This window comes from Phycodurus eques, chromosome 11 (genome assembly GCF_024500275.1).
Source record: "Phycodurus eques isolate BA_2022a chromosome 11, UOR_Pequ_1.1, whole genome shotgun sequence".
In the NCBI taxonomy this organism is placed as follows: Eukaryota; Metazoa; Chordata; class Actinopteri; order Syngnathiformes; family Syngnathidae; genus Phycodurus; species Phycodurus eques.
The window spans coordinates 13,491,303-13,513,069 of record NC_084535.1 but is presented as its reverse complement, the minus strand read 5'-3'; the positions used below and the strand labels follow the sequence as shown (position 1 = coordinate 13,513,069).

The 21,767-nt window shown below is 40.3% G+C and overlaps 3 protein-coding genes across 3 annotated transcripts; 2 read left to right on the top strand and 1 right to left on the bottom strand.

Annotated features, from left to right (window-relative positions):
- Nucleotides 1–1,299: 1,299 nt before the first annotated feature.
- On the bottom strand, nt 1,300–9,964 carry LOC133410041 (sphingomyelin synthase-related protein 1-like). Its single transcript, XM_061690765.1, has 6 exons — nt 9,830–9,964; nt 6,879–7,493; nt 6,666–6,761; nt 3,857–3,974; nt 3,579–3,729; nt 1,300–2,415 (listed from the first exon to the last, which is right to left on the bottom strand). Exons 2-6 carry the CDS (start codon nt 7,487–7,489, stop codon nt 2,111–2,113), a joined length of 1,281 nt encoding a protein of 426 aa, XP_061546749.1. The 5' UTR covers nt 7,490–7,493; nt 9,830–9,964; the 3' UTR covers nt 1,300–2,110.
- si:ch211-223p8.8 (dual specificity protein phosphatase 13A family protein) lies at nt 9,848–13,105 on the top strand. The gene is made up of 4 exons (XM_061690842.1): nt 9,848–9,977; nt 11,672–11,869; nt 12,608–12,822; nt 12,897–13,105. The coding sequence occupies exons 1-4, from the start codon at nt 9,919–9,921 to the stop codon at nt 13,103–13,105; spliced, it is 681 nt and encodes a 226-aa protein (XP_061546826.1). The 5' UTR covers nt 9,848–9,918.
- A 1,005-nt stretch (nt 13,106–14,110) lies between these two features.
- On the top strand, nt 14,111–18,672 carry zgc:153981 (dual specificity protein phosphatase family protein). The gene is made up of 3 exons (XM_061690396.1): nt 14,111–14,258; nt 17,682–17,899; nt 17,966–18,672. The coding sequence occupies exons 1-3, from the start codon at nt 14,134–14,136 to the stop codon at nt 18,175–18,177; spliced, it is 555 nt and encodes a 184-aa protein (XP_061546380.1). The 5' UTR covers nt 14,111–14,133; the 3' UTR covers nt 18,178–18,672.
- The last annotated feature ends 3,095 nt before the right edge of the window (nt 18,673–21,767 follow it).

The window sequence follows — 21,767 nt, the reverse complement described above, 5'->3', positions numbered from 1 at the left end:
ATTTCTTTGTATTCAATTGACTTGTACAAGTTATCGGTCATATTAATGCTGGTAAAGGATTTGAAACGATCGATCTTGTTGTCATTTCTTTTTGTATCACAAAACCCTGGCATTTGAAGGGTCTTTTCAGGTGGATAGGCTCCATCTCCCCTGCAACCTTAATGAGGACAAACACTCTAGAAAAAGGACTGATGGACAAAAATACACAGTGCGATTGTTAACAGTGTGCCTACCAACTCTCATGTAAGGCTTTGCTTTTAAAATTAAATAGCATATGGTAGGTGTGTGTTAAGATAGTAAAGATTGATTGCATCCGCAGAATTGTTATGTGTATTTGCAATAATGAAAAATCACCTTAAGTAAGTGAATGTAACCATGACTTTCATTCAAATTCTACCAGAATTGCCAAAGATTGGAAAAACTGGGAAAAATAATGTTGGTATTAAGAGGGGGTCAGAAGCTTTCATCATTCACCCAGCCTCAGTTTAAAATCATGTTTAAAAACAGTATTCACTTTTAAGAGGAGGCAATTTATGGCATCACTCCTGTATTTGGCGACTTGTTGAAAGAAGGCATTGTCCCTTGTGAATCACCTGTGCAAACTTCCATGTTTCCAGTTAAGAAAAAAAAGAACAGGTTCATTCCAGACTTGAAAGCTGTAAATCCTGTGGAGCATGCCTGAGTCTCAGAGGTTCCAAAATCACAAACCGTTTGGAGCAAGTCCCCTCAAATGTCACTTATTTTTCTATGATCGATCTTTCAAACGCAATCTTTTCTGTTCTGGTACACCCAGTAAGTCAATATTGGTCTGCTTTCTACTTTAACCCATTCAGATCCAACTTAGTGCACATGGATAAACGGAAAGCCCAACATCCTTTCTTCAGCAGATGCTGCAGAATCTCCAGAACGTTTGCAAGTTTCCATTAGATAAGCATGATCATGGATTAATTGATTGGTAAAATTGTGCGCTTGGGAAATTATTTTTGATAAATTAAACAAAATGGTGTGCGCCACTTGGCTGCACCATTGATTCATTAAATTGTTTTGCGGATTCAAGAAGTCCAAGATGTCAGCTATGTGAAGTTGAGCGACATTCATGCTATGATAGCACCTCCAGAAACCAGTTTTGCTCAATAAAACACTGGCTACAAAACAGGCACTCGAAACATGAAGAGGTTCTCTTATCCCTTGAAAAAGTAAAAATGAACTGTAAAAAACCATCCCAAGTAGGGAGGCACGGTTAATTAGAGATACAGTATACTGTAACTCTTGCACATATACAATTAGTTGTATAAATCTTTAATTAAAAAAATGCACGTTATTCAACATCACCTTTATATAACATGAAAACTAATGTTAATGAAAAAGCAGTCAGTATAAAATACAAAAGACTTCATGCTGTTGTAAACATTGGGTAGTTGAGTCAAAAGGCATTTAGATTATCATTTGTATTGCAAATTAAATCAATTGCAAACAATCAAATTAAATGCATATGGACCATTGCATAGTTGTTTTTCTAAACCCTGACAAAGTAAACATTTACTTACTGACATGAGTCGTTGCAGTGCAGTCTCATGCATGCCATTGAAGCTTTCGTTCTGCAGCCGTGACAAAATAGTCACAAATGCCATGGCATTACAATACACAAATAAATTAGTTCATAAATGAACACATCAGAACACTCACTGAACAGGAAATGTTGTCCAGAAGAAGCTTCTTTGGTAGTAGCAGAAACTGCATTTTAACAGTTACGAAAAAGTGACTTAACTGCGTAAAACTCCACACAGCTTATTCCTATGAAAGCCGAGCGGGATAAAAGTGGAATACCACAGTGGTAACAATATATAAGGCAAACCTGTGCACTCCATCCAGGATGTGTTCAGTGCTTGCAGCACTTATGACCCCCCCCCCCCCAACCAAAAAACTAAAGAAAACAACAACAACCCACAATTAGGTACTATACTATGTACAAAAAATAAGTTATTAGGTTAGAGAGGCTTTTTAAATTAACAAATATCTTTGGGGTTCCTTTGGTGAACATGTTTCATCCTACTTGCAGTTTGTATACACACACCTACACTCGGGGTGGATGAAGGGAAAGCATTACAGTCTACCCAATGAGGGTCTTCATGAAGGCAGGTTTACTGAAGGGCCAGTGGTACTGGTTGGGGACGGGTCCGTTCACATTGCACTCGAAGAAGGAGAACATGGGGAACCAGATGCGCGCCCTGCGGCTCTGCTGGTAGGCACGGGTGTTGGCCAAGGTGTGGTAATAGAGGAAGAGGCGCGTGGTGATGTAGAAGGCGATGAAGACGTCGATGGAGTAGTGCTCATGCGCTGCCAGGATGAAGAAGATCCCGAAGAGGTTCAACACCCAGGAGATGGTGTGAATCAAATTCCACGTTCTTGGAGTGTCTGCCAAATGGGGAAAAAAGGGAGCAGTCACAGGTATTATTACAATTATTACATTTTAACTTAAGAGCGATATCATAGCAAATCAACTTACTTTCAACTGCGTATTAAAAGCCTAACTCAGTGTTAGGCAATATTACATGTGCTAAAACTAATTTAACTATTAACACATCCATGAGTCAAACTTTTAGCACTGTGCCTTGAGTCATTCTCACATCCCATACACCATCTGGCTGAATGTAAACAGTCATTTTTGCACCAAATGTGTTATTTCAACACTAAAAATAGTCCCCCCACTACTATTATTCAAATATTTCAACCTAGAAAATAAATTGGAACAAAATTAAATTGTTTAAAACAAGACAAGGCAGCATGGTGGTCGACTGGTTAGCACAGCTGCCTCACAGCTCTGAGGACCCGGGTTCAAATCCAGCCCCGCTTGTGTGGAGTTCGCAAGTTCTCCTCGTGCCTGCGTGGGTTTTCTGCGGGTACTCCAGTTCCCTCCCACATCCCAAAAACATACACGGTAGGTTAACTGAAGACTCTAAATTACCTCTAGGTGTGAATGTGAGTGCGAATGGTTGTTTGTTTATATGTGCCCTGCAATTGGCTGGCAACCAGTTCAGGGTGTACCCCGCCTCTCACCCAGAGTCAGCTGAGATAGGCTCCAGCACGCGCGCGACCCTACTGAGGATAAGTGGCATGGAAAATGAATGAATGAATGAATAAAACAAGACAATGCATTTGAATGAGAAAAAAATATTTTAAAAAAAATAAAATGTTATAAATCAGATTGTTTTGTTTTTTTTAAAGCATGTTTCCAGTAAGTGATTACTTCACAGTGTTATTTGCGACCATGTTTATGACTTCATATTAAACTCTCCCAATCTGCTTTTTTTTCCTGACCATAATATAGTTTGACCATAAATTGTAGTGCATAGGTAAATTTGTACCATACGATTACAAAAATGCAGCTCCACTACAGACAGACCCTGTCCATGTGCGCACGCACACACACACACACACACACACACACACACACACACACAAACACAAAAAAAACATAAACCTCCCCCAATATGTAGCTGAGTAAAAAAAAAAAAAAAAAAAGTCCCTCGCCACTATTTGCATAAATAAGGCAAATCTCCGAAAAGTGTTTCACTCACATTCTGTCACAAAAAAGTTGAGCAGGGTAATGACAACCGTGTGACCGCTGAACATGTAGTCGCCGCATGTTTGGACGCCGGTCAGAGTCATCCCGAATCCGACCCAGATTGTCAGTGCCCTCTGTATCTTTTCTATCGAATTGCCGTACGTCTGAGGGAACAAGAGAACCCAGTTAGCGGCAGTCATTCGATGACTCAGAGCTGGAGCAGCAGCTCCTCAGCAACAACTCACAAGGGCTCTAATCAGAGTCGATAGAACGTGCGTGGAAGCTTCTCACCTTACTGGCGCACTTGAGGTGCTGGCCAGGCACAGAGAGCGAGGTGACGAACATTGTGCAGCAGCGGAGCAAAAACACAGTTCCCATCAGAGAACACAACCGTCTAATGAGAATGGATCTAAATGGAACACAAAGGAGGGGTTGGAAGGAGAAACTCTGATTGTGATTATCATTTCTGCCAAGCTCAAGTGTGATAACCAACTGACTGTTGATCGAGTATAACTGCATGGGGAGTAATTGTGTCTTGAAGCAACTCAGGCAAAAGCGAATGCACTACTCAGGTGATACCAACAGATATGCTGTTGATTCAGTCTTAACTTGTTTCTATTGAAAAGATTAACTTCAGCCCTGTTCACACCGCCTGTAAAAGCCAACATTTTTCAGTTTTTCTTTTGCCAGGTTGTTTTTCTGTATTAAATGCACTAACACAAAATGGCGGGAATAAAGTTGAACAGGCAAGTTTCATGCATGCATATTACCCAAAAACATGCAGGGTAGGTTAATTGAAGACTCTAAATTGCCCGTAGGTGTGAATGTGAGTGTAAATGGTTGTTTGTTTATATGTGCCCTGCGATTGGCTGGCGACCAGTTCAGGGTGTACCCAGCCTCTCGCCCAAAGTTAGCTGGGATAGGTCCAGCACGCCCGCGACCCGAGTGAGGATAAGCGGAACGGAAGATGAGGCAATTTTCATCTGTGGAGCACAACATGATCCCACTAGATTATAGATTTTTAAGCCATTGTTTTGTCATGGGTTTTACTCGGGACGCAGCTATCAAATATTTTTTGTATCGAATATTTTACCAATTATCGATCAATCGAGTAATCTGATACAAAATTATTTTGCATTATTAAACACAATCACGTCCATGTGAGGTGCAGGTATTATTTTTGTCTTCTCGAGGTCGCTATCCTCCTGTACAATGTATATTACATTGTACAGGAGTAATATGTAAGATCTGTGACTTTGAGTGTGTATGGCTTTAAAAGGCAGGGCCTGGCCTGGTGAGTGACGTGGGTGTCAGTGAATGAAAGTCTGGAATTGGCTGTTGAGTGACTAGTGTATGAATGTGATTATCATGTTTGACTTCTTGCAATTTATTCAATAAAGTGATTGCTAGTGCACCGGAAGCCATCTGTCCATCCTTGCCCACTTGCGGGGGCTTTAAAAATACGTTCTAACTAGCAATGGTATAAATCAAATTAGCCAACATTGATGTTACCTTGTGTTGGTGATTGTAGATGCGCTGCTGCGGTCGACATTGCACTTTTATTTTCCTTGTCGAGTTTGAAATTATCCCAAACTTTGGACATTTTCGGTCTTTTACGGACTCTTTTTGCCTGGCTTGTCGCAATAATGCCAACTTATTTCTATATGGAGTGATGTGGTGACTGCAGTAACATGGAAGTCATCAGTCAATGTGAAAAAATTATTCCTGCAAAGCTTCGAGACAGAGATTTTGCTTCTACCTTCTTTTGTAATAATAATAATAATACTAATAATAAATTAATGATAGATTGTCAGTGGAGATATCGTTATGTGTGGTGTGCTATGTTGGTCATCTCAAGTATACCACACCCTGTAAGAGCAGTAAGCACACAGCTATTTTTTTCCCCTCATTGTGCGTACTCTCATTTACATTTTAAAAATCTGTCAAGACTAAACTCAGTATGCATGCATACTGCCTTATGTATAAGTGAATTCTGCAATTCTAGGGCAAGGGTGTGAAGTTCGACCCTCGCTTCTTCCACCCTTGGGAAATGTGGCCATCCAATAAGAATTTGTGACATTACACCATACGCCGGCATCATTATCTGAACTTCGGATGCCCTGTCGCACAGTAGAGGCAATATCCCACTTGGGTAGGTTCTGTGTAAAAAGCGCAGGCAGATAAACGCTTCATTTATGGCTCTGATATGCCCACTTTGTGGCTTCTATACAGGAAAGAAGCTTTCGTAGTGAGCAAGAACGCATTCAATTTCCAAAACCGGATTGACGACTTCATCCTCTCCTTTCGCCATTGAGTCTCCATAGAAGAATGTTCTCCCCACATCCTGGGAGTCCCATCAGTCTAATCCTAACGTGTTGGGTCATTCTCTATGAGACAGAAAGTAGCAAACAAACGGACAAACAAGACTACAGAGCCAAACCATTTCCCTCCTTTTGTTAGAGCAATGTATTTTATTCAAATTTATTTTTCTTTGAATCAAGAAGGCCATTGAAATGTGGTCAGACAAACATTTTTTAATAAAAATGGTAATCACTTTTGTTAGAGGAATTAATTAGATTTTTGCTGTTTGTGTCAAGACAAAAGTGTTGCTACTGACCCAGAAGTGAAATTGGTACAGTCCTGTCATCCTTCGCCGTGTGAGGTATGTTATTGAGTAACTTAGAGTTGTTGTTTAGTTGCGTTTTAAAGACAATGTTTTACATTGCTCTGGGAGTTAATTCGCTGTTAGCAGGCAGAGATCCATGTCTTCTGCATTTTCTCAATGAAGGCCATTCATCTCCCTGCCTTGTTCTCCTGACTGCGCATGCTGCAGAGTACAGAAAATGCCGCTCAACACGCATAAAGATGGCATCCAAAGATTTTTGGTGAAGGACTGTCCTTTACTGAGTATTATTCTATAGTAGGAAATACATGTGTATACCAGTGTAGAATTGTACTGTATCATATTGAGAGGCATTTCCCACCTCTAAGAGATGAATGTGGTCACCAAAATACAGTGGTGCCTTAAGATACAACAAAGAAACAACTTGGCCTTAAGAATGGTGTCATATTACCAGTGTGTGGCGGAGCTGTGTGTTACCTGTGTTTATGAAGCAGCAGGATCAATATAAGCATGTAGCACAGGATGAGGCCACAGGCTTCAGCCATTGCAAAAGCCCAAGGGATTCTGGGAAAACTGTCGGGTTAAAATACATCCATGTCAGCATGCAGATTAGATATGGGGACAAGGTGCAGATTAACTATATCGGTCAACCTATATGTTGTTTTATCAGGGTGCATGTAGAGCTGATACCTGTCCAAGAAGATGTCAGGAAGCGGTGGATAGGTCCCCATGTCTGGTACTCGCTCGTGTACAATGACCATAACAAAGGCAGTAAAGCCAAACACTGAAAACACATAAATGACACTAATGATGGTCTTCCACACCTCCGGGTCCAGTCTTCCGGCCAGGTCCTGCCGACACCTCCCGTTGGAGTGCGTGTGACATTGCATCGCTCCAGATCTGTATTCAGATCGAGCTCCATTCCTCAGTCGTAGCTCAGTGCCATCCCCAGAGCATTCTCCTCTATTGCAGTGCCTGTCGGCTCCGTCACAGCTCCACTCGGCCGCCGCACCGGGCCTTTGCGGGAGACTGTCCCTAGGCTGGAGACCCAGCTCCTCCAGCTGGGCTTGGTTCTGTCTCTGGAGCTGGCGAAGGGATATGGCCAGCCTCTTGATGTCTCCCAGCACCGTGAGGCTCAGAGGAGGCCCGCGCAGGTCGGCCTCAGTCAGAGCCAGAAGACTGGGTCCATCTAGGCGGTGGTCAGCACACAGCAGATCCACATAGTCGTCGAATCCTTGCACCTGCAGCCACTGGGCTACCTGCTTGCAGCTCCAAGCACTCACACTACTCTCTGATGCCATGCCACTACAAACAGACACACACAGTCATAAAGATTAAGTAGCAAAACAACGCCTGATGATGCAGATGACTCCATGATTAAACAGATGGTTTGAAAGGGACTATTCAAAGCATGCAGGAGGCCACACTGGCTGATCATAGCCTCTTGACGCCTTCTAGCGTCGTCACCATTTGACCGAAACAACCAGTTCATTACAGCACTTAAATAAGCTGCACTGATATATATATATATATATATTTTTTTTTCTCACATTACATCACTTAAATGAGCTGCACTGATATATTTTTTTTTTCTCACCTACTCCCAAACGTATGTCAAGGCACCACTGTACAATCCTTTACTGCAAATGAGTATAATTAAAATAGGAAATAAAAAGGTTGCTGCCAAATACATTTTCATAAAACATTGATTTTATTACAGCATTCAGCAGTTTTGGGTGATATTCTATCAGAACGGCAATAACTGCCCACTCTTCCTGCTCCAGGACTATTAGAGAGTATGAGATACCTTTTCTTGTGTGTGGTTACTTTACATACTGGGACAATGTTTTTCTTTTCTATACACACCTTCAATAAAGTCTTCAACGTACCATTAATTTAAGACAAAACTATATTAATTCTAGAAAATATGCTTGTCAATGGATGAAAATTAAGATCTTCATTTTAGCGTTGTACAGTTATATAAGAGGCGCTGTAGTCGAGGTGTCTCAAGTGTTGACTAGCTACTTGGACATTTAATGATTCTGCACTACTGCAGGCTAGATACAGCCTCTGTATTTCGATGAATGCATACTGGCTGTGATATTTTTGAAATGGAAGTATACCAGTAGATCTCATTTTTCAAATTAAAAAAAAACATCAGAGTTGACATCATCAATACTCAGGTCGCATGTTTCCTTCTTTCTATAGACATGAACACAGATTAAATAAACTGTCCTTGCCCTTTAACCTGCAGATAAGACAACCAAAGCGCAGCCTGTTGAGCTCCTCCCTTCAACTCAAAGGTCAACAAGACCCAAATAACAAACAGATGAATTACAAACGTAGTGCAGCGGTGTACACAGGTGTTAGTATACCCCGTCATGCATCATTAGGGTTTTTTTTTTTTTTTTTTTAGATACAATTTACTGTGACAGCTGGTTTGTCAAGGCAGGAATAACGAAGACACAATAATATCACAATGTTACCTTCGGCTAGAGTTGAATTGAATTATAACACAATATTTGCTAATATTTGCTATAATTTAAATTGTTTTGCATTTCCTTTTTGACAGAGGCACAAATCATGAGTGTCAATATTTGTTTCAGTTAGATGAATGAGAATATCATTATCAGGTCTGTAAAGCAAATTGAAACTTGATTTAACATGTTTTTGACAAGACAAAAATGCATATTTGAACAAAGACTAGTCTTTCCAAGACTTTTGCCTTTATTTCACTGAAAAAGTCCATGTTATCTAATTGCCCCAAATGATGTCACATGAACCAGGCAGCTGATAAACAAATGCAGCAGCAGCAACAATAGGAACTCCCAGATGACTAGATAGATGGACAAATATTCTCATTTTATTTCATCACACAGTGATACTTTTCTTCTTTTCTAATTTTTATTCACTGGTTGAAGTCATGCATCCGCCTCTTAAAGAATGGTCCATTTTTAACAACCACCATAGTTACCATTTGTTGTAAGCTTCATTGGCAATAATAACCTAGCATTGAAAATCCCTTTTAGTATGTTCAGATGCTTATCTCTCTTAGCAGATCATTCGTTGTGTTGCTGTTGTGCATTTGTTGTACTGTATTCCCTTGGATTAGATAGGAGTTCCAGATTCCATATACAATACAATAAAAGCATGTTTTCCTGGGAAAGAATGGTTTCAGGAAACAGTAAATTAACCCCATCCTGATTATTACTGTATACATTTCAAAACCCACAAAAACCTCTGTGGTAAGGCAACGCGAGCAGCCCCTCTGGGATGGGCTGCCTTAATTGTCAAGTCAGCTTGTTTTGCTTGTTGAGTCACACACTGACACACAAGACGTGATTAGAGCCACTTGCACAATACGGGCCTTTCAGCCTGTAAAGTAACAGCCGACTACAGCAAATATTGGCATTCAGAAGAACAACTGCAACTACGCCCTCAGGGCTAAAAAAAAATAAATAAATAAAAAGATGGGAAACTAGTATTAGGACCGCAAGGAAGGTACCAAGGAATTTGTTAATATAGTAAACAATTGTGTGAAACTAAACGGCAAATGAAAGGGAAAAAATGAGGCGAGGTCAACCGTGTGGAAGTGTAAAGAAAAGATAGTTTTGGTAAGAAGTTAAAGTAAGTTTTCTTACCAAAGGACCAGTGTCAGCGCTAGTGTCAGAGAGGGGAGGAGGAGGTGAGAGGTGTTCCTCTCGCATTGCAAGAGTGTTCCGCGGCCAACATGCCTTCTGCTTTCACAACTAGGCAACAGCAAACAGGAACTAGTTATAACCAACAACAGCAGCCAAGCTGAGCCAAGGGACGCTACTCTAAGGTCACGTCTCCAGCGCACTGCCACCTATTGGTCCAATCTTGGAATAGGCTTGCCATATGCCGAAGCAATGCGTGATGATGATGAAATGCTGAAAAAAATATAATGAATATTGTCATGTCATATTTTTATTTATGTTGTGATATATAGCTATTGTATATTATTAATCATGTTAATACTTATTCAAAGGGATCATTCCTGATAAGTATTGCTTTTCGTATTATTGATACAAAACTAGCAAATAATGGCCATTATAATGATGTCAAAAAGAAATACATAAATAAATAAAATAATAAATAAATAATAAATACAATCATAAATAAATAATTCTGTTAAACATAAATAAAATCAGAATACAATGATTTGCAAATCATGTTCAACGTATATTTAATTGAAGACACTACAAAGACAATATATTTAATGTTCAAACTGATTCAAATAATCATTAACTTAGAATTTTATGGCTGCAACACGTTCCAAAAAAGATGGCACAGGTGGCATAAAAGACTGAGAAAGTTGAGGAATGCTCATTAAACACCTGTTTGTAACATCCCACAAGTGAACAGGATAATTGGGAACAGGTGGGTGCCATGATTGGGTATAAAAGGAGCTTCCCCGAATTGCTCAATCATTCACAAGCAAAGATGGTTCACCTCTTTGTGAACAAGTGCGTGAGAAAATAGTTGAACAGTTTAAGGACAATGTTCCTCAACGTACAATTGCAAGGAATTTAGGGATTTCATCATCTACGGTCCATAATATCATCAAAAGGTTCAGAGAATCTGTAGAAACCATTGCATGTAAGTGGCAAGGCTGAAAACCAACATTGAATGCCCGTGACCTTTGATCCCTCAGGCGGCACTGCATCAAAAACCGACATCAATGTGTAAAGGATATCACCACATGGGCTCAGGAAAACTTCAGAAAACCAATGTAAATACAGTTTGGCGGTACATCCGTAAGTGCAATTTGAAACTCTACTATGCAAAGCAAAAGCCATTTATCAACAAAACCCAGAAACACCACCGGCTTCTCTGGGCCGAGCTTATCTAAGATGGACTGTGGGAAAAGTGTTCTGTGGTCCGACGAGTCCACATTTCAAATTGTTTTTGGAAATTGTGGACTTTCGTGTCCTCTGGGCCAAAGAGGAAAAGAACAATCCGGACTGTTATGGACGCAAAGTTCAAAAGCCAGCATCTGTGATCGGATGGGGCTGTGTTATTAATGGTGAAGGCACCATTAATACTGAAAGGTACATACAGGTTTTGGAGAAACATATGCTGCCATCCAAGCAGCCTCAAGTTATTAACAAATTGGAATCATAGAATCATAATGACACCAACTGTCTGTTTGTCATCCTCCATAGGAAGCAGACTGCCAACTATCAAACAGATGGGCAAACAAACAAATACGGTGCTTCATAAATTTGCCTCAATTAATAAAACTTTTCAATCTGGATCCATTTCAAGGTCCCTTTTGGTGTGCTCTCATTTTGAAACTTAATGAACAGTAAACGTGTTGCCATTAAAGTAACTGGAAAGAATCCTGTGAAAGTCTTTCGTGTGCCAAACATGCCCACCTGTCTTTGGCAGTAAAGTGGCATAAAAGTGCAGACAGGACAACGAAGCATGTGAGTTTTAGGTTTTAAAAAAGTTTGCTTTAGCTTTATCATGAGTGCTGGGTCTTCTGGGAAATGTGACACTGGAGACTCCAGGAAGGATAATGTGAGAGAAGACGACACAGAGGGTGAGCAGTCAGCAACAGAGGTCTCTCTCGAGGAGCTGGAGGAGGTTTTACATACGGCTCCTCGCTCCTGTCGCCATGGAGACGAAGTGTTGCCCAACCTTTACCTGGGTGACATGTGAGTAGGCAACAAGTTTTTCTGTCCCTGACTGCGGTTCAGCGCCAGTTTAAGAGGCTTTATGGCTGTCACACTGCTTCAACGCATGGTAAAATCTATGCTGCACTACACTGTATATGGCAAGATTCTCGAAACAGGATCTGTTCATGCAGTGGAAGGTCTGCTACTACCACCACTGATGAGAACACCAAACTTTTATAAAGTTTTATAACAAACGCCACCATTTCCAACTTCAGGTTGTCGAGCTTCTGCTTAAAATCTTTGAACGACCTGAAGTCTGTATGCCTTAAAGCTTTATCCCTCTGTGCAGCAGCCGCTGAATCATGATTTTGCTGATGCCGAGTTCTAGTCCAGCTCTAGATAGACTTTACTTTCCCTGGCTTTGCGCAAATGCCTGCTCTAAAAGTTCAGTGTTTCCATCATTGATGGTAGTAGCAGGCCTTCCGCTTCGTAGTTTGTCAAGAACAGATCCTGTTTCAAGAAACTTGCCATTACAGCATAAATTGCACTCCGCGTTGGAGCAGTGTGGCGGCTGGAAAGCTTCTGAAACGGGTGCTGAAGTGCAAACTTGCCTGGCAAGGAATGATATGCTTACAAAAACTACAAAACCTAAGCGGCCTCACATCTGTCCGACTGATACCCGAAACAAAATTGAAAAAAGGAAGTGTCCCGTGACTTTTGGGACACACTGCATATCAAGTACTGTATACTGTATATGATATCATTTGTTGTTTGTAGGGTCATGTCTCATGACAAGTTCGGACTGTGGACGCTGGGAATCACTCATGTGCTGAATGCATCACATGGTAAACTGTGCTGTAAAGGCAGCGACGACTTCTACGGAACTACGGTGAAATACTACGGTGTTCCAGCCAATGACCTACCCACATTTGAACTTTCACCTTTCTTCTACCCCGCTGCTGCTTTCATTGACCAGGCTGTGACGTCTGGAGGTACTGTATGTGATGCGACTGTAAAAGCCTGGCAAGATGTTGAATAACCGCCAATACAGGGTTTTGATATCCAGGAAGAGTACTGGTGCACTGTGCTGTGGGTGTGAGTCGCTCAGCCACGTTGGTCCTTGCCTACCTGATGATTCACCATCACCTCAGTCTCCTGTCTGCCATACAATGTGTGCAGAAGAAGCGCTGGATCTTTCCAAACCGAGGTTTCCTGCAGCAGCTTTTGTGCCTCCAACAAAACCTGCAGTGCAAAGGAGAGACGGTACCAAACTAAAAGTTCGTAGAATACTGCTTTACCGTCTCAGTCAATTCATTGTATGCAAAATTAATTAGTGAATATAATGCCATAATCCAAATGTATATAATATACAATCTAATGTTATCACATTAAATATAAGTTGAAGATGTTTAATTGCAGCGATCTGTGCGTGAGTGAAGCTTTGTCACTGCTCTTGGCCGGTGTGGCAACAGACAATGTGAGCGGGTACCCTTATTAAATACAGAATGAGCTGGTGATAACTGCTTGTGACTTGAATATGTCCAGAAACCTAAACATCTGTCTGCTTGTGCCCCAATCAAATTCACCAAAATCACGTTAGACAAGCAGTCTATCTTCCTCCAGGTTTCAGACGTGGTCTGAGCAGGTGTTGGTCTCGACTGACTTCCGAGCACACCTTCAAGGTCACACCCCTTACACCAAAATCTTAATCATTTGTGCCCTGCTACAGATGTGCTGTCTCCGAAAATAGAGCCCTAAATGTTATTGGTTTGATGTTTTATTTTTTGGAATACATATACAGTCAATTCAAAATAAATTAAATAGTTTACAGCATTTTATTATTACTGTGAAAATCATCAACCATATACTAACACATGACCCATATTAGCCCCCCAACCTGCAGTTTGGGCAGTACTGTGTCATGACATCATACCAATTCCCATTCAAATTTAATGGAAACATCGTCGGAAGAATAGCTACTTTGTTTAGCTACTTTTAGTCAACATAATGTTTGTGTTGATATATGAAAAGCTGTAGACAGGAAGTTGCACTGCTGGAGTGACCTCAGCATCTCCGTCTTTGACTTTTGGTAATCATGCAACGTCAAATAGTGACACGGAGTCAAAGTGAGAGCAGTGAGCTAATTTTGTGCAAGCAGCTGCTGGCGTCCTTCAGTGAGCAGAAAACAGCCTTTGGCAGTGATGAGATACTCCGGTCTCTCTGTCTCTCTCTCTCTCTCTCACACACACACACACACACACACACACACACGGTGTTGTGCTCCTTGTGCCTGTGAGGAGATAATGTCAGGGCGCAAGCAGCAACAGGACCTGGCGCTCATTAAACAACTGGAGCTCATTCTGGATTCCTGCAAACTGGAGCTCTCTGCAGTGGATGAAGTCTGGCCAAACCTCTACATAGGAAACATGTGAGTGATGCCTCAGTATTAGTGCAAGGAGGGCAGCTTAGACTCTTGAGAGTCATTCAACCAACATCGAGACACATTTGTAGCATTGTGACTGTATTTTGCTCATTTGTAAAAAATAAATAAATAAATAAACAAAAAAGTGGCTTCTAGACCACTAATACCGCAAAAATAAATACTGTATATCGTTAATTTACTGTATTTCTTCCAAGGGTCCATACTCAAATCCAGATGGCAGGCGACACGAATCCATTTTTGAAATAATATTAACCTCGACAGTATTATCTGTCAAGTGGAATTTAAAACAAAACAAAAATGATTATTATGGAGGAATCCATAAAATCGGTAGCTTCCTGGAACATAAACATTGACGCACACAACATTGTGGAGCAATCACTTGTCAAAAGTCTAATTGAACACTACTTGTCCTTAAAGATCATCTGTATTATTCCTATTTACAACATTGGTAAGTCTCAAGACACCTTAATTTACCTCAGAGACTGTTTTACTTGCCTGAGTGGGTGCTGCTGTTTTGGGTAGCATCAGAGTTCAATTAGGCTCAGCATTTAATAATTTAATGTCAGTGTGTGAGATCAATGTAACTACCTGTATTTTCGTACTAATGGGAAATTGGGAAACACCTATTTGAGGGAATTTAGTTGTTTTAGTCACGGTCATTGCAGAGATAGATTGAAGCAATCTATTCAGTACTTTAGTGCCTAATTTGCTAGGCTATCACCATGCATTACGCAGAGCACACTTGGTGAGCAATAAACCCGTATTTTAGTCAGAATGTTGACATTCATGTCTCCTATTCTCTAATCATTTGATCATTTGGCCTCCCCTTTTTTAAGAGCTTTTTTTCCACTCAAGTCTTGCTCGCTTGCTGCCTTACCTTTTTACTACCTTATCACGTGACTGAGACAGGTGGTTTAACATAGGCACAGATGATCAGTAAAATATATTTTGGTCAGTCTCGCTGTGCGGCCCGCTACCAAATGTCCCACAGACCGGTACTGGTCCGAGGCGCTAAGTTTGGGTATAATACCTCTCTGAAAGTGTATTATTTTCCATATCAATGATCTTCAAAGTGTGGTACTCGTATCACTGGTGGTACTCAGGCTCCCTAAAGCTGTAAAAGAAAGTATCACTCCCTAAGTACAGTTAAGTTGTATCTAACTTGTATCTACATTTGCATTTAAAAAGAATTGTTTGTTTTGAAACTTTTTTAGGTTTAAGTTTTAATTGAAAACATTTTCATTTAATCATTATTAAAGTACGGTTGTTTTCTTTACCCATATTTAAGCACAGTGTAAATATTAAAATTGTGCATAATGTTACAGTAGTGTAGCATAACCACTTGTTATATAATGTAGAATTATTGAGTTGCTCGATCGAGAGCAGGATGTCACAATGACTTGGTCTGATCGCTTGATCAAATATTTTGCGAAATAGATGCCATTTCTGTTATGACAGACAGCCAATCTGTCAGCCAATCAAGTTCTCCTAGCCACAATGATACACCCCGTATTTACGGCTTTGTTGAAGACAAAGAGTCAGAGAGTCCAACAATCATACATGCAAGATGCGACAAAACAACTCAGTGAGAGTTCGGCCTTATCACGTTTGCCTGTTCCTGTCCCCGTGGCTGTTGCTGATTGAGTTTCCCTGTTTCTGCTCTCTGTGAATCATAGATTTAGACAACAGCGAAATCTGAGCATTTCCAGACCTGTTGTATGTGGATTACGGCACATTGCATCACTTTGGTCAAAGACAATTTCCCGGACCTGTTATCTGTGGATTACGGCACATTGCATCACTTTGGCCGAAAACAATTTCCCTATCTTCGATTCCCTATCTTCGAAGCCTGCCCCCCTCAACTGTGAAGTGAAGGGCTCTGTATCCTGGCTCTGAATTGACCCCCGTCACAGTTGATCTTAAATGATTAAAATCCTATTGAACTTTTCCAGTGGTTCGGTGTTTACCACTTGGGTGCTTCACCACACTCATCTCGTGTCAAAAACTCAAGTTAAAATCACCTCGGGGCACTACTCTTTTACTTGCGGTGAATAGAGGAACACTGGTTATAGTCTCAATAATTTACAGTATCTGTAGGCGCGCTACATATGAAAGTGTGTTATCTCAAGAGACCATGGGCCTTTGTAAGATCTCACAGAAACTCAAGACTCACCTCTTTGTGACAAAAAGGAGTTTACTTCATAGTACATTGGGGTGACTCCATTCATCTGCAGATGGGCTTGAATGGATGAGCTGAAAACTACTGGTGCGAATGACCGATGGCATATTGGCTAATGGCACGAGTTGTCACGACACGATACAAAACATGCCAGTTGGTTATTCGACCGGATGAGTCAGATCCGTGTCAGATCAGTTACCATGGTGATCATTCTCTTGGAGCGCTGCTAGGGAGACCAGACCTCACGCTAGTGGCTTACAATAATAAACATTATTTCTACAATAATAAACATTTCGAGGAATAACACCATCTCATTTTTTTTTATATAAACAAATGGCTTACAATACTACTACATTCTTTCTAGGAATAACACCCGGCTCATTTTTTTTAATAAACAAATATGCCTACCATGCTACTGTATTTTGGTGATTATGATGTTGGTACTTGATAGCGGTTTTTAAGTACTTAGATAGTGTAATATATTTCAATAGTACTGAAACCAGACCACCGTTGATAGGGTCAACGGGTAGGAGACCGGTATTCACTCCAGCAATCTTTTGTTTGCACGTCTAAATCCCAGGACATCTTTAAATCAGTTATATGGATAGTGGGGTTTCCGGCTAATCCTTGACCGAAACCTGACAGGTATTTACAACCGGGGTCAGGTCATCAGAGAGGACTGGTTTTCATTATCGCAACCAAGGGCCCCACGGAGGGGGGAAATTGACAGAGTAAAAGAAACACCCGGAGGGGAGTGCAAGTCCAAATATGGTCATGAGGAACGGCCCTCTCACCGGTGCCCCAAGGAGGGGCTAATTCCACGCCCAGAAAATTAAACCTTGATAAACTGAGATCCAGGGGTTTTCGGGGGCTCTTTCGTCGTTCTGACCATGAAGCAGCTGCTATGACACTAAGGCCTGTTCAATAAATCGAATTAGCCCAAACGCCAAGTGTCTCGAAGTCTTCATTCAACGCATGCCAGACGGAAGTCGAAGTTCTCCCGGGAGATCAATCGCCTCGGAAGCACAGGTGCAAGAAAATTAACCACAATAGCTAAGTATTTATTTTTTTAGGTGCTACTTGGTGTAAAAAGCATGAGAACCACTGCTCTATATATAATCTGGAAATGGATAGGGAATCGTGGTGGCATGTCATGGAAAGGCTTTTGTAGAACCTGGTTGTTCCAATTCAGTAAACTGACTTACATGTATTTTTGTATTTTTTTTTAGGGCTGTAGCACAGAATAAAAAGACTTTATCCAGGCTGGGCATCACTCACGTCCTGAACGCAGCTCACTCCAAGCAGGGAAGCATCGGGGACCAATGTTTTTATGACAAGGCTTGCGTTTACTGCGGCATACCAGCAGAAGATTCGGACCACTTTGACCTCAGCCAGTACTTCAAACCTGCAGCGGACTTCATCCATAAAGGCCTTCAGTTCGACAAAGGTAAAAACGTGTCACCCACCCAACGTATTTTTATCTTTACCTGACTTTCTTGCTGGGACTTTTCAGGGAAAGTTCTGGTGCATTGCATTATGGGTGTGAGCCGCTCAGCCACCCTGGCACTGGCCTACCTGATGCTGCGTCAACGCCTCTCCCTCCAGGATGCTCTCAGTCACATTGTGCAAAAACGGGCCATTTACCCCAATCGGAACTTCCTGATGCTCCTCCACAAGTTGAGTGAACAGTTGGCATTCAAAAGGAGGCTGTGTCCCCTCCTCTGAAATGACGCCTTTTTATTTACTTCCTTTCTGCTACAACTTTTCAACAAATATCTTCTTCTCTGTACGGACAACACTTAATAGTGTAGGATGCAGCTGGCGTTTCAATTGCCACATTTGTTCATCCTTGTAACGCAGTGAAATGTCAACAACTTTGTACATACATTTCTGCTTTCAGAGGCGGCGGAAAGTGGGGCAGTGCCTTTTTTAGGCAAAGTACCCCCCTCTGTGTGGCAGCAAAAGTTTTCATCATAGCCTAAGAAAAAGAATAAGTTCTGCAACACCCTGGAATCTATTGTATTAATGAATATATTACAAATGCATACAGTGTATTAGTTTTTTAAACTGCACATATTAACCTTTACCGTAGTTTATTCTACAATATTTTGTAACTGTTATTTTACACATTATGCTGTATAATTGATGATCATAGCAATTGTAATACTACAAAGTGAATTCATCAGAACCTAAAACTTCATTCATCTAATAAAAAAATAATTTCACCTCAAACCATGTGGTTTTCTTTTATATTTTAAATTTAAATTGTTTAACTAATTGTTTATTTCAAATGTGAAAAAGTAACAGAAAAACAACAAAAGTTTTGAACAAAAAAAGTTAAAATATACACACTCAAAAAGGACTGTGAAAAAGTAAAACTTTAGTCATACATAAACGATTATCATCATGATAGAGAAATAATAAAATCTAGGATTAATGATCAATAATAATGTCAATATTTAATATGTAAAATTACAATAAGTAGCATTTGAAATTATCACTTGTTTCATCATCAATGTGATATTATTTTTTACTGTATAATGTACATTTTCTTATTCCACAGTATTAAATTTCATTAATATAGATAACTGCAATTATAATAAAATTATTATTTTTTAATTATTAATAACCCATTTAAAAAAAAAAAAAGATTTTATTTTGGGTAGTGCCAAACCATTTACATATTTTCCTCAACAGACCAAATTGAAGTCAAACAACCACCAATATAAAATCACTTAAAATAACACAAATTAGTGAGGATAAGTGGAACGGAAGATGAATGAATGAATTTAAAACAGTATTTTCCAATAGGTGTATTTTAAGAATTAAAATAGAGCACACAGTACTGATAAAAATGTCAGTTCTTCTCCAAGGACAGGAGAAGCAATATTCTCCAGAGACCTTACGCAAAAACAGTGGACACGTGTGGAACTAAATAAGCGAGCCAGGAAATGTTAAAGTTCATTGGAAAATGCCACATTGTTTTACCGTTAGGGAGAACCTGCGGCGTGTTGTCACAGTGGATTAAACAGGTCCCCTTGAATCTGTGGCTGGAGGTTTTTTGTTTTTCCCATGAGTGTGGAGGTTTTTTTTGTTTTTCCCACGAGTGCAGCGCTATAAAAGGAAGCCGTTGACACTCAGTGTGTGAGTGTGTTTAAATGTGAGCATGGCGGAGCATGAGGGGCCATCAAGGACACAATTCACTTACCTAAACCACTACTGAAATACTCTCATGTAAAACTCTGAAATGCTCACAAATGCGGAAATGCTCTCACACACAACTTAAAATGCTCTCACATATACTTGTATGTCATTAAATTCACTGAAATGGTCTCACACATTATATTGAAATGCTATAAAAAGAAAGCAGTTGAAAGCAGTTGACACTCAGCGTGTGTGTGTGTGTGTTTAAAATTGAGCATGGTGAAGTAGGGGAATACCTCTTATAAACACTACTGGAAAGTTCTCTGACATACACACAACTTAAAAACTCAAGACAGACACACACGCAACCAAAATGCTCATACATCACTGAAATGCTTCCATATAATGTAATAGACTTACATGACCTCACACATCCTGAAATGCTCATATTATATACTAAAATTGTCAAATACACTGAAATATTCTCACATTTATATTGAAATGCTGTCAAATATATGAAACTGCTCTCATGTGAATATTCTGAAATGCTCTAACATTTTAGAACGAAATGGCATAAAAGGAAGCAGTTGACACTCAGTGTGCAAGTGTTTTACACATGAGCACGGTGGGTCTCAGGATGATGTCTCACACACAGTGCTGAAACACTCTCACACTCAAATGAAATGCTCTGACACACACAATTGAAATCTTCCAATTCACAACTTCAGTGCTCTTGATACATTACACTGAAATGCTCTGATATAATTTACTGAAACACACGTTAGGTCGGTGAGAAAGAGGGTAATCCCAAATCATGTCCCTAAGATCTTAAAACCACACAAAAGGGTTAGGACAGCCTTGAGTTGGATGCGATTTTATGAGGAAAATGTCATTTAATAAAGCACAGCTGGTGCACATTTCTGTGCACTGACAGTTCAGTGTAGTCTTATGTGCGATGGATGTGTGTGCACTAGACTAGAATGTCTCTGTGGGATCCACCGTATGTACCTCCTACTGTGACAGCGCTCCAGGAGCTGCTGCTAAGAGATAGACGACCCACTGAGCATGTCAATCAAGTGTAGCCCATCCTTTAAATTGGCAATGAGTACACGTGCGAGGGCACACGCGCTAGCACTGGTTCAGTGATGAGCTGTGCATTTGGTACCTGGGCATTCAGTCGGGACTTACCTGACTCAATCCACATCAAAATACCACGACTACCACGTCACAATTATAGAATTATAATTGTCAACAATGATCAACAATATAACATCATCTGGAGCAGTTCAGAATAAACATTTATCTAATAACATGATAAAAACAAACATCATACTCACTTGAAGATGCTGATTATTAAATGTATTACTATGTGCAGATAGCTACAGATGCGTTTTTCGAGTTAGACATGGCCTTCTCTGACCAGCCAATCAGAGGACGGAAAAAATACTGATGTCATCGAAGGCCAGTGCTCCGGCCTTGTGAGGACGAATTTCAAATGTGATTGTTTAAAGAAACACTCCCATTGTTAATATAGATTACGTTACATCGGCCCCACATCCCACAATAAGAAATAAAGAAACAATGGACCACCACCAACATTTTCTTTTTTACTATTGATTTTAGAATTTATATACTCTTCTTGCCATTTAAAGAATCAAAAATGGTCCAGTCCCCTCATCTTGCATCACTCTCCATGTGCCAGGAAGTAGCCTGCTAGATAACAGACAGACGAAGCAACAAAATGGCGCTCCACGATTTTTTTTTGTTACTGTGAAATTGATTTCCACTTTTTGCTGTTTGAATTGCAATACACACTGACATATAATAACAATGGTCGAATGTCATTCACCATGAACTAGGAAGTAGCCTTTTAGCTTTTTCATGTTTCTGGGTACCAGTTCAATCAATCAGATTGCCGAAACACCCAATCAGTCATGTCAACTGATATCTGTTCTCTAAGATAATTTTTGGACAAATAAACATGTTTGTTTGTTATGTTCATCCACTGTACTTTTGGTGTCCATACCAAGGAGGAAAAAAAAAAAAAAAACTGGTGAAGCATTACATAATTTATGGGAAGATGGAAAGTCACAAATCAAAACATGTGACAACGATGTCTTATTTCCACAAATAGGTCTCAATATGCTATCATGTGACCTCACACACACCTG

Coding starts and splice junctions, on each gene's coding strand:
- LOC133410041 (XM_061690765.1), bottom strand. CDS start 7,489: ATGGCATCAGAGAGTAGTGTGAGTGCTTGGAGCTGCAAGCAGGTAGCC. Junction 3,730..3,856: donor ACCTCAAGTGCGCCAGTAAG/GTGAGAAGCTTC, acceptor TTGTTCCCTCAG/ACGTACGGCAATTCGATAGA. Junction 2,416..3,578: donor CAACTTTTTTGTGACAGAAT/GTGAGTGAAACA, acceptor CCCATTTGGCAG/ACACTCCAAGAACGTGGAAT.
- si:ch211-223p8.8 (XM_061690842.1), top strand. CDS start 9,919: ATGCCTTCTGCTTTCACAACTAGGCAACAGCAAACAGGAACTAGTTAT. Junction 9,978..11,671: donor ACTAGTTATAACCAACAACA/GCAGCCAAGCTG, acceptor AGTTTGCTTTAG/CTTTATCATGAGTGCTGGGT. Junction 12,823..12,896: donor CCAGGCTGTGACGTCTGGAG/GTACTGTATGTG, acceptor TTTGATATCCAG/GAAGAGTACTGGTGCACTGT.
- zgc:153981 (XM_061690396.1), top strand. CDS start 14,134: ATGTCAGGGCGCAAGCAGCAACAGGACCTGGCGCTCATTAAACAACTG. Junction 14,259..17,681: donor AACCTCTACATAGGAAACAT/GTGAGTGATGCC, acceptor ATTTTTTTTTAG/GGCTGTAGCACAGAATAAAA. Junction 17,900..17,965: donor AGGCCTTCAGTTCGACAAAG/GTAAAAACGTGT, acceptor GGGACTTTTCAG/GGAAAGTTCTGGTGCATTGC.